The sequence below is a fragment of the Rattus norvegicus genome, chromosome 5 (assembly GCF_036323735.1).
Source record: "Rattus norvegicus strain BN/NHsdMcwi chromosome 5, GRCr8, whole genome shotgun sequence".
Lineage (NCBI taxonomy): Eukaryota > Metazoa > Chordata > Mammalia > Rodentia > Muridae > Rattus > Rattus norvegicus.
In genome coordinates, this window is record NC_086023.1 from 36227598 (window position 1) to 36240380 (window position 12783).

Consider the following 12783-nt stretch of genomic DNA (forward strand, 5'->3'; position numbering starts at 1 on the left):
GTGCATCCTGTACAGTGCAGTTTTTGCTCCTATGAATATTTTCTTCAGTGTACCTCATTTGTAAATTCTGATGATCCAGAATTATAAGTGATACCTGACGGGGACTTATCATTTACACTCCCGTTCACTCTGGTTCTACATCTCAAATGATTGCTGAGAGTCACCTAAGATTTTTTTCATACCTTTTTGTGACTTGAGAAATCATTTATTTTTTATTACTAAATAATACTCCATTGTAAAGTTTATTTATCCACCAACTGAAAAATCCTAGCTGTGTTCATGTTTTCTCATGGATATGGCTTTATAAAGATTTTTGTGCCAGTTCTATGTGCATATAAATTTCTAGATTATTTGAATAAATATCAAGGAGAATAATTGTTTAGTCTACATTGAAATTGGGTGAGCTCTGTATGAAAGTGCCAATATAGCCTTCCAAGTGGCTGGATGTTCTATTTGTAATGATCATTACTGCAACTTGAAAACTATGTTGCCTATCGTCTCTTCAGCATTTAGCAATGTAAGTATTTGGAATTATAACTGCTTTTAATAGCATGTCTTAGTCAGGATTATTATTACTAGGAAGAAACACCAGAACCAACAATAACTTGGGGATGAAGGAGTTTATTTGGCTTACATATACTTAATGATATTCCATTGACAGAATCAAAGAACAGGAACTCATATCTGATCTGAATCTGGAGGTGGGAGCTTATGCAGAAGCCATGAAAGATGGCCACATACTGGCTTGCTCCTCATGGCGTCCTCAGTCTGCCTTCTTACAGAACTCATGACCGACAGCTCAGGATTGGCATCAAGGACAATGGGTTAAGTCCTCTCACAGAAATTGCTAATTAAGAACAAGCATTACAGGCTTCCTTACATCTTGATTGGTATGAGGCATTTTTGAATTTAAGAGTCCTTTTTTTTATTTGATTTTTTTATTCATCATTTTATTTATTTACATTTCAAATGTTATCCCCCTTCCCAGTTCCCCATCTTTGAACCCCCTACTTCTTCCCCCTCCTCCCTGCTTCTGTGAGGGTGCCCCACCATCCACATACCCACACCTGTCTCCCTGCCCAAGCATTCCCTTACACTGGGGCATCAAACCTTCATAGAACCAAGGGCCTCCCCTCCCATAGATGCCAGAAAAGGCCATCCTCTGCTACATATGCATCTGGAGCCCTGGGTCCCTCCATGTGTAATCTTTGGTGGTTTAGTCCCTGGGAGCTGTAAGGGGTCTGGCAGGTTGATATTGTTCTTCCTATGGTGTTGCTAAACCTTCAGCTCCTTGAGTCCTTCACCTAAATCCTCTGTGCTCAGGCCAATGGTTGGATGCAAGCATCTGCATCTGTGTTAGTCAGACTTTGACAGGTCCTTTCAGGAGACAGCTGTGTCAGGCTCCTGTCAATAAGCATTTCTTGGCATCAGCAATAGTGTCTGGGTTTGGTGGCTGCATGTGGGATAAATCCCTAGGTTGTGCAGTCTCTGGATAGCCTTTCCTTCAGAGAATCATTCTCACCATATGCCTCTGGCTTGTTTCAGGTTGACTTAAATCTAGCCAAAATAGAGTGGTACAATTCTCATATGTACATGGAGATACAAATGGATTAAATCTAGATGGATTATTTAGTAAATCATAATGTTTAGCATTGTCTTCGCATGTTGTTCTAAGAGTATTTTCTTTGCTGAGGTGTCTGCTCATATTTTCTGGAAGATGTGTACAAATTATATTGAACACTCTTTTGTCAGTTATATCCTCAAGTGTTTTCTCTTGTTTTGCGGCATACACTTTTCTTATCTTTTTGATATCTTTTTACAGTAGTTTTATTTATTTATTTATTTATTTATTTATTTATTTATTTATTTATTTATTTATTTTTGGTTCTTTTTTTCAGAGCTGGGGACCGAACCCAGGGCCTTGCGGTTGCTAGGCAAGCGCTCTACCACTGAGCTAAATCCCCAACCCCCTACAGTAGTTTTATTAATAATAACAATATCTGCCTCACATTCCTGCCTTTGTTAATATATATAGTATCCAAAACTATGCCATCAAAAACAGCTAGATTTGTGGGAGAGGGTGATGGGTGTTTTAGTAAATTCAAATCTTTCTTCTCCACCTCTTTAGGGCTGGAATTAGAGATGTGTACTACTGTGCCTGTTAATGTGGTGGTGAGCAAAACCAGGCACACTGCATGCTAGTTAAACACTCTAGCAATTGAGCTACATTCCCAAATACAATTTCAGTAACTTGAAATAATATGGAAAACTTTCCACATTAATTTAACATGTATTCATTTATGTGGAAATTTGCTCTCTCCTGGCACCATTGCTGAAAAGATCTCCATTTTTTAAAACTGTATTCCTGTTGTGCCTTTGTTTCCTTTCTTTATGTAGATCTGAATTTCTGATCTTATCTCTGAAAAAGTCCTAAAAATTCTTGTCAAGAGAGCCTCCTGACAAGAGTTCCTTAGTTTTTCTTTGAAGAAATTAGTTTTTATACTTCACTTTTGAATTCTAATTACACTGGATGCTGGTTTCTAGTTTGGTGGTTTTATTACTTATCATCTGAACACTTCATTCATTCTGTAGTGCTCTCTTGTTGCATGTTCTTTTTAAAGATAACTGTAATTACAATCATTTTTGTTTGTTCCTCTACAGATATGAATTTGGCATGCTGGGGTCCTCTTCCATGCATTCTGAGTTTCATGAATCTGTAGATTCGTTTCTGTCATTAATATTGTAATGTTTTCACACATGATTATATGCACTATCCTTCCTTTGAGGTAATCTTTACAACTTTTTCCCCATAATTCCTGGATTATCTATAATAGTTTTCATTCTTTCCTGTGCTTTGCAGTTTAGGTACTTCCTGAAATGTTTTAACAGTCACTGATATTATTTCTTTACTATAATAAGGAATGGCCATTCAGAGTCTGCCCCAGCCATCCAGCCCATTTATACACAGCCACCAAAACTAGATAATATTGATGAAAACAAGAAATGCATGCTGACAAGAGCCTGATATAGCTGTCTCCTGAGAGGCTCATACAGAGCATGTTAAGATAGAGGCGAATGCTAGTAGCAAACCATTGAACTGAGAACGGAGTCCCCATTAGAGTAATTAGAGAAAGGATTGAAGGAACCAAAGGGGCCTGCAGTCCCATAAGAACAATGCCAGCCAACCAGAGCTCTCAGGTACTAAATCGTACCCAAGACTACACATGGACAGATCCATGGCTCCAGCTGCATATGTAATAGAAGATGGCCTTGTTGGGCACCAATGGGAGGAGAAGCCCTTGGTCCTGATAAGGTTGGATCCCCTAGTGCAGGGGAATGCCAGGGAAGGTAGGAATGGGGGGTGGTTGGGGAGGGGGAAACACCCTCATAGAAGGGGAGGGGGATGGGATAGGGGGTTTATGGCCAGGAGGCTGGGAATGGAAATAACATTTGAAATGTAAATAAAAAATATCCAAGAAAAAAGAAAAAAGGAAAATCAGAGTTATTCATTTGTTTCCTGTGGAATTTAATATGTTCCCTGCCCTTTTCTTCTTTTCTTACAGTTTCTACCACTTTGTTCTCAATGTCTCCTCTTTTTCTCTCTTTCTGACTCTCTCTCTCTCTCTCTCTCTCTCTCTCTCTCTATATATATATATATATATATATATATATATATATATATATATAATCACCCAGTTTGATAATTCAGTATTTTAAGCTGTTTCTGGATCTCTTGTGGCTGGCTTTCATAGTTGATGTTATATGTTCTAGCATGGAGATCATGCAATGATGAAGTTTTTGACTATCTACTATATTCAGTAAATAGCCAAAAAGTTATATATAAGTCTAGAAAATAATGAAGACTCATAATAAGAAACCAAGCCTAATACAGAGGGTGTTTTTCTCTTAGTTTAAACTTGCTGTAATAAAACTTTACGCTTACTAGAATGTTATTGTAATTTTAATAAAAATGCCTCTTAGTGTTGTTTTTTTCTTAAATGAATCAATATTATCTAAGGAAGAAACCTATTAGATAGAGGATGTAGGGCAGCTTCTGTGAAAGGTACCCTGATTTCAGGTCCAGATAGTTCGAATCCCCAGGGACCCTAAAAGTGATGCCATGCACATTTCCAATCTCCTATGAGATCGGGGGGCCTTCTCATCCCCAACAGACTCCTGTAGAAATGTTTGAGACAGATCAGTCACATAGGGCAACTCCCCAAGCTCCCCCTCCACATGTCATGGAAGCTCAAGACAGATCAGTCATAGAAGCAGGACCACACCCCCGAATATGTAGATGAGTTCTTCCTAAGCTCTCTGGCCAAAGCATGCTGTCAGACATGGACCCACCCAAAACTGTATTCAAGAATGGTGTAAAGGTGTTTAGGAATTATTCCATTGTCTTAGAGTTTCTGTCTTAAGAGCTGTAACACAACTGCTTGGGGAAGAGATTTGCTATCCTGAAATCACTGCCAGAAGCTCCCCTATACCCCTCTCTGGTGAGTCAATCTCCCGCTGTCTCAGCCAGACCAAGCAACTGACCAAAGTGGCAGTGGAGGAAAGACCTGCATCAGCAGTGGAGGAGTGGAGGCAGTGGAAGCAGTCCCTCCACCCTGCCACAGCTCTGCCCCCTTTGTCTGAACCCACACACTAGCTGGGCCAGAGTTCTCTGTGGGGAGCCCCCAGCACTCAGCCCCACAAGAAGGTCCTACTCAAAATCAATATTAATAAGTTAGTGTATAGTATTACCACAGAGATAAATAGACCAGTAATATAGATAAAAATATTACAAAATTATGGAAATTAATTTATGTCTAGGAAGTCTTTTCCTTGCCATAATTGATTTAACCCTGTCATGATCTTGAGAGAAGAGTATTACAAAGGCTCTATGTTTTAATTAAACTCTAAGGACTCTTACTTTTTTCTGACCTCCGATAACAAAATTGAGGTCTAACTTTGAACTTTTTTTTCAAATTGGAAAGGTACAAGTGATTATTTTCAATTAAATTAGCTTCACTACAGTTGCCAAAATATTTGAGTCGTCTTCATTTAATTGCACTACCCTTATATGTGGCTGTGGCCAACAATTATTTATTTTTCATTACGCATTAGAAATTTTGAGGCTAAACACTTTATTGTACATTTATAACCCTATGATCTCTTTGTGCCTCTGTTATCTCATTTATCAGTTAATACAAAGGCTGCATTAAGTAGTACAACTTTTATGTGGCGTGTGTGTGTGTGTGTGTGTGTGTGTGTGTGTGTGTGTGTGTCTATACTGAATTCTTACCTTGGCTCTGAATTGCACATTGGAGGATTATATTTATTCATAAATAGCATCTCCTATAGAACAGGAAAGCATGTATCAGAAAGTCCTTGGTGTATGGCTTTGGGAAACTGAGAGCCACAGTTAAGCTTAAGGAGTTTACTGTCTGTGTTAGTCTGTATTGTCTTTACTGCTCTATATCATTCATAGTCACCATGTATGTACCCAAAGCTCATTCTACAATAACTTCATTCGCTTCATCATTTAAGATTATTCTTGACTTGAAATAAAATTGATATTCTCATTATACGTTAAACCACAAATCTCCACTCCTAGTTCTCTCAGAATGTGTAGTAAAATATATTCCCTGTGTCTACAGGACCATGACAGTGAGCCGATCCCTCTCTCTCCTCTGTGTAAGTTAATGAAAGTGTATTTACTGCCACTCTTTCCTTCCTATCTGTTTATGATAATATAGTCATATTTATAATGAAAGTAACATCAGAGTGGTTTTGTGGTTACACCTTTTCAGACTCTTCCTTCTATAGAATTTATCTGACTTTCAGAGAGCTACTTCATTTTATGACCTTCTCTTTAATGTTGATTTTATTATACTTCCCTTCAGCTCTTCTTTAAATGGACAAAGTTAGTTTGGCCTGTACTGGCTGTTACTTTGTCTAGACAATCAGTTTTAAGTGTCTATGGTCTATCCTGCCAGTGAAGCAACATTTACCATCTGTTTAGCTTGCTGCCTCACCCACTCAATTGTTTCCCGAGAATACCACTAGTTTCGTTCTTTTAATTTCCCATGCATTGTTCCAAAACCATACAAGTTCCTTTGGTGTATAGTCTAACATCTAGATTAGTGCTCTTTTTGCAGTAAGTCTTTTCAAATAACATGCTATTAGCACTTTTGCAGTCCCATAATGCATAAAGAGGATAAATGCCTCCTAGTAATTTAATTTACACAAAATTCAGAATTGTGCCTTCAGTTGGCATGCCTCTTCTGGCTTGAGATGGAAAATTTAGTTCTAACAAGCTATAAAGATCTCGATGGCTCCAAGAGATGCTTTTTCTTTCTCAAAATAGAGTACAGGACACTAGGCTGAATCGAGAATAGGATTCACACAAACCCGTAAGCAACCATCCGTAAGCAGGCAGAAATTACTGTCTTCTATCCATGCTTTCAGTGATGTTAAGCTTAGTATATGCATTCTCAAGAATGTGGAATGTTTCTGCTGGCACCACCTGATCTCCTGTCCTACCATCTTCCATGTGTGGTTTTGCACATGTCTTTAAATTATTTCATTTCCGCGTTTTCTCCATATAATATACATTACTTACAGTGGCTCAAATTATTTATTGTACAAACCCAGTGCCAAAAATCATTCTAAAACTACAGTTGTTCTTCCTATATTCAAAACAAAATAAAAGAAGTAAAGGGAAGGGCATTGATGAAACAATGTTTAAAAATGATGGGGAAAATAATCATACAAATGATTTTAATGTAACATTAAATAGTTTCTGTCAACTCTTAGTGGGGGTCCAAAATTTTGTTCCAAAAATTCAACAATCACTTCCATCATGAGAATTAAGAAAATTAAAAAAATTATATGAAGAACAACAACAACAACAACAACAAAACAAACAAACCAAAAAGCAAATGAAAACATCATGAACAACAAAATATCTTATGGCACTAACTTCCTTGTTGTGCATCCACTATTTTTTGGCTCTTGGAACCTGCTGGTACATCTCCACTCAAAGGCTTTTTATGCCCTAGATCTTTTTTTTTGTCAAATTCATCACCTATTTTGCTTATTGTTACGTAAAGGTAACTTTCATTCCATTATGTAATTGTCTCAATGGCTTCTCATGAATAGACTCACCCTGTCTAGTTCTTTCTGAACTATGGATGTCTGTTCACTCAGCAGTTAGGGCGTATGCTTCTTTCCAAGCTGACTAATTTGAACTCGCTTTTCTTGGCTTCTAACTGAATTGTTCTTGGAAAAACTGACGATGAATTGCAGGACATGAATTGCACTGACTGCACTGACCCCATGAACTGAACAGAACTGCAGGAACTCAACTGCATTCAACAGAACTGAACGGAATTGCAATGACCTGAACGCAAATGAACTCCACCCATTGCGTGAATTCAATAGAACTCCCTTCCCTCAGTTAGACATCAGTTTCACACGTAATTGCTTCCTTCTAAAACCTAATCTCTTCTACATTGTTTGGGACTACATCTGTGTACTCCAAGAGTTTTTGTCATCAAGAGCATGTATGCATTCCCACCAAATCACATAGATCTAAAAGGACGTGATCTCTTGTCCAAGCAGCCATGATGCTTGATTAAAATACCTCTACAGTCCTTTTATATATAACAAAAAATGTCAACAACAAATTAAAATGTAAACAATGTCTGGACTCCTTTGTATAAAGGAATGGAAATCATAATTTTACATTCATGTAGTTGTACGGATTCCAAAACAAAGAATTTTCAGAATGATTAAAAAAATTGCTTGTCAGAACATTCCCATCTCTGCCACAAATACATTTCATTTGAGGTTTTATAAATTGTAAAAGTTTTAAGGTGGGTATAAATTCTCACTTCCATTTATTGCTTGTGGGATTAAATAAGGTATATTAAGTGTTTGTCACACTCATGATGCTCACATAATGTTATCTTTAGAGTAGCATTTGTAATGATTATATACAACTCAGTTATATATAGTTAAATTGTTACTTTTCAAATGTTACCTTTTCTACTGGAAAGTACATCTTCAGATGTTTTTCATGTTGAGAAATATTAAAGAAAAATAAATTGTAGTCCTATAAAAGGAGAGCTATGCCCGTTAGACACCATAATTTATCTGTAACACTGTCATTACAATTTGTAGCTCTCCCCATTCTCTTTGATGGCTGTAAAGCAAGGCATTTTGAAGCACATATTATATTTTGTATTACGGTTTTAGTTAATGTAATCTTAAGAAATATTACCAATTGAATGTTCTTGAAACTTATGAACCCTGTAGTATTCATCTGTTAATTGTAAAATATATAGTATGAATAATATGTAAAATTTATAGTGTTGCACTCTATAAACTTAGATATATTAGATTTGCATATGTTGTATTTTGAAGAATGTATCAGGAAATGCATATATTTCATATACTAATTAATGTTAAGTGAATCAGTAGTACTTTGCCTTCATTAATTTGCATTAATATCAGAAAAAGTTGCCAATAAAAAAGTAATAATAATTTCCAGGTTACATTTTTATTCTCTTTCTCATTAGATTTAAATTCACAGAAATGTGTTAGCATTTTTTAGTAAGTAGCTACCTTTTTACATTTTTTAAACTGAAGAATCTTATTTAAGCAGAGAACAATATCAAAGACCAACATAACTGGGAGATTTGTTTTAAGAAATAAACAAACAAACATACAGCTTGCTTCATTCTCCCTGAATTGGTAAGAATTCACCAAGAAGTGAGTAAAAATGTTATTACCTGATTGCATAATTACAGTGGCAGAGCTTTACCATGATGGACCGAAAAGAGGAAATTTTTTGAGCTTTGCTCAAAGTTGCTGCATGTGCTTGTTCACTTGGCAAATCCTCCATCCTGCTCTTGTCCAGGAGGCAAACTGATTGATCCATCGTCCTGTCTCCCTTTTACCATTCTGCACAGATCTTGTCCCTAAAAGCCTTAGCACAGGGGTGTCTCATTGATGATAATGAAATAAACCGGTGTAATGAACAGTGTCTAGAGACTTAATGAAAGTGTATAAATTCTGTCTATATGATTGTCATTTTCTCTGATAATTCTAAACCAAATTGATGAAAAAAGTTTGCAGCAATTTGAATTGCATATGATAAGCTGCGCTGATTATCATCTTTTCCAACTTTCAGTATAAAGAACGTAACTCCCAAGGTTGGAGATCCTGAGACCCGGAGAGCAATTCGCCGTGCCTTTGATGTGTGGCAGAATGTAACACCTCTAACGTTTGAAGAAGTTCCCTACAGTGAACTAGAAAATGGCAAACGTGATGTGGATATAACCATCATTTTTGCTTCTGGTTTCCATGGAGACAGTTCCCCCTTTGATGGGGAGGGAGGATTTTTGGCCCATGCTTATTTCCCTGGGCCAGGAATTGGAGGCGATACTCATTTTGATTCTGATGAGCCATGGACACTGGGAAATCCCAATCATGATGGTAAGTCCCATCATTTCTTTCCAAGATTAATGATCCCTCTTTCATTTTAGGATGCTCAAGTTTGTATACTTAAGGTGGAGAGATTATATATTATTGTTTCTAGGAAAAGGATCATTGTTTTATTTTAATGGGGCCATGCTCTGAGTTTGCCTCTCAGTCGACTGTGTGTCTATGGCCCCAGATATGAAGAGAAAAGATAATGCTCTGAGAGCAGACATGCTTAGAAACATAGGCAAAGGTACTGATTGGTTCCTCCTTGGCCCTGGGGCTTGCCAAGTGTGTCTGGATCGCATTGCCAGAAACCTGGGACCACATGATGGGGACGAAAATGAAGATCAGTGATGGATAGTGGCCATATGCATTCAGAGCAACTTACAGGTTCAGGAACACTTGGGACTGTTCCATTTGTCTCACTTTGCTTTCCTGGCGACAACATGAAAGTTAATTGTGGTGTTTCATGAATGAAGTACATTTCTGTCCATTAAACAAGCTGCTGCTTACAATTAATTCAGACAGTTAAATATTAACATATTTAAGGGAATGAGTGTGAAACTGTGAGACCTTCTGACATGTGCTCTAGTAAGAAAGTTCACCACCATTCCAGGTGGGCCTGTAAGCAGATGGGTACATGCGTATTAGCACTCTATGTACTCTGAGCTAAAATACAGATACACCAAGTTATACAATCAGGATGAGGTATTTTGATGATTGTTTATTTCCAGGAAGAGCACTTTGGTTTTTGTCTATTTTGTTGTTGTTTTTTTAGTAGTTACTCTTTTTATTAATTTTTTTGCATTCACTTTTTATTTATTTATTTTATAGTTCGAATGCTGCTCCACATCCTTCTCCATCATGTAGGAGTCTTTCCCCTTCTCCTCTGAAAGGGTTAGGTCTCCCTGGGTTGAGGAAGGGCTTCCACAGACAATCTACAGCTTTAGGGCTAGCCCATTCTCTACTTGTATAAAAGCACTTTGAAAAATATATTTTAGGAAAATAATTGATGAAATTATTACATTGGGTAGATATGTATGTGCTCTTAGAAGGTTATATGTAAGTGTAACTCTAAATTGCCCATTTCTCTGTAAATCATTACTTCTTGAAAGGATTTATAATTTAACATTAAAGTCATGAGATATTCACCGTATATGCTGTATGCCATTTTCCCATGTGAAATATAACTATTTGACATTTATATTGTGGTGCACTGTATATTTTCTATTATATTCAGACATACTATCAGCATCAATTTCTTATTTACACACTCTTCTCCTTGTCTTTTGTCTTTCCTCTATTTCCTGAGCAGTAGGACAGGGTTATGTGATCATTTGTCTTGATGTCGTCTACATTCCCTCAGAAGCCAACTTCCTGGACTTTATCTTAGCTATGGAATTAAGATTTGTTAATTCATGATAACGCTGAGTTGGATGGATTTTTAAATTTATTTTTCTCTTTTGAGGGCATATAGAGGTTAGAAAGGACATGGATAATGTAAACTTGGGAAATATGAAACTTACCATCAATTTCAAAGGACAAATATAATCTACATGTTTTTGACAATAAAATATATTATACTGGCTTAAACTTCTAAGTGAATAGTTCTGTATTTTATAGTATTAAATTGAGCTTTCATTATTAGTAACTTGTTTGAAGACAGTTGGGGTTATGTCCCAGACTTTTATAGAGAGAAATGAAAAGCCCAAACCTTAGAGTCAAACAGATTTGTGTTTAAATGTTAGTTAACTAATCTCAAATGGCCTACAACAAGTTCATTTTAATCTTTATTTTGTAGTTTAGGTTGTAATTGTGAACATTGGGAGTAGAAGTCTTTTCAGTGTAAGCTGTGTGTAGAGTACGTTTAACTTATTTATAGCACTCTACTTCTAATACTAAAACATTGGCAGGCATAGTCGAGTGTTGCCAGTTGCATTTATTTAGTTTGTGGTCCCATAAATTTAAATTATATAAATATTGCATAAAGATTATGTCTTTCAAGCTGTCTATACTTTCTCTGAAATTGCTAAAATCCTCAATAAAAACCCAAGTAAATTTTAGGTCTCTGCAGCCCTAGGTAACAGAACATTTCAAAATAAACATGTTTACTCAAATTTCCAAATGAGGTTTTGATTATATGGGGAAGGAACATGTTTACAGTAATTGAAGTGATCCCAGTATTATAAATGTTTATGTGTTTCATTTGATTTAAAAAGTTTTCCAAGGAACTTGTCAGTGTAACAAAAAAATAAATGTGAAATATAGCATCAACTAACACTTTCCTGTTAGGTCAGAACATATTTGAACAAAATTATTTAAGAATACAACTTATTTTCTTAACTTATAATGTGTATGGTAATTTAAAGTATAATTACAATATTGTTTTGACATAACCATTCAACTGCAAACTTATACAATATAATTATTTGATATTTGTACATTTAGTTTGAGACAAATACCTTTGCCAGTCAAGTAAGAATTTTGTGCTCTGTAAAAGCCTGAGGGAAGAACTCTGCAAAATAATAATGTTTCAGAATTGCTAGAGATTAAGGACATGTTAATAGGCAGTTGAAAATCAAATTCCATAATGATTTACTGCTTAATTGAAATGCAGGATCTTAAGCCGTAAGAGCAGAGAAGCTAGGTGGTGTCAGTCTAACGTATTGATCATTTATCATAAGAGCAGCCTTTAGCTTTACCTGTGGTGTCAGTGGACGTGAGAAGAATTCATACAGTTTTGCCTCCTCCTTCCTAACAGCCCATAAGACCATCATGTTGTATCACAGATAACACAAGGCACAATTCTGACATCTTTATTGATAAACTGTCTTTTCTTAAATGCCCTGGCTCCCTTGCCTGGGTTGCTTTCTTTCACTCATTCATAGCTCTTGAGCAGCTACTTGGTTTTGCCAGGGAAAATATGCAAATGAAGAAGCCGTTTGATAAGTGCCTTGCTCATTTTCCACAGCATACTGCTCGGCTAATGAAGGCAATTTGAATTCTTTCTACCTGAAAGAGATAAACACTGTCTCAGGCTTCCAGTCACTGTAGACCATTGTCTCCTACTTTCTTACCAATTTGTTTATAGTCATGATGCCTTTTAAAATACACGGGTCATTAATTGTATTACCCAATAATTTTATTAAAACATAAAAGGACATTCACATGTGTATGCATTTTTAATAAAATTTGTTGTCATTTTCAAATTCACATTGTGCGTCTGAAAAAGCTGAGCAGAGGCATACTAATTTAAAGGAGAAAATATTTATCTAGATAGGATTTTTAAAATCTATTTATTGCCTA

General features: G+C 36.3%; 1 protein-coding gene across 1 annotated transcript in view; it reads left to right on the plus strand.

Moving 5' to 3' along the window:
* Mmp16 (matrix metallopeptidase 16) overlaps positions 1-12783 on the plus strand; it is a 243988-nt gene that overhangs the window by 118333 nt on the left and 112872 nt on the right. Inside the window, 1 exon segment of the mRNA NM_080776.3 lies at positions 9185-9489. Within this exon segment, the coding sequence (NP_542954.2) occupies positions 9185-9489 (305 nt within the window).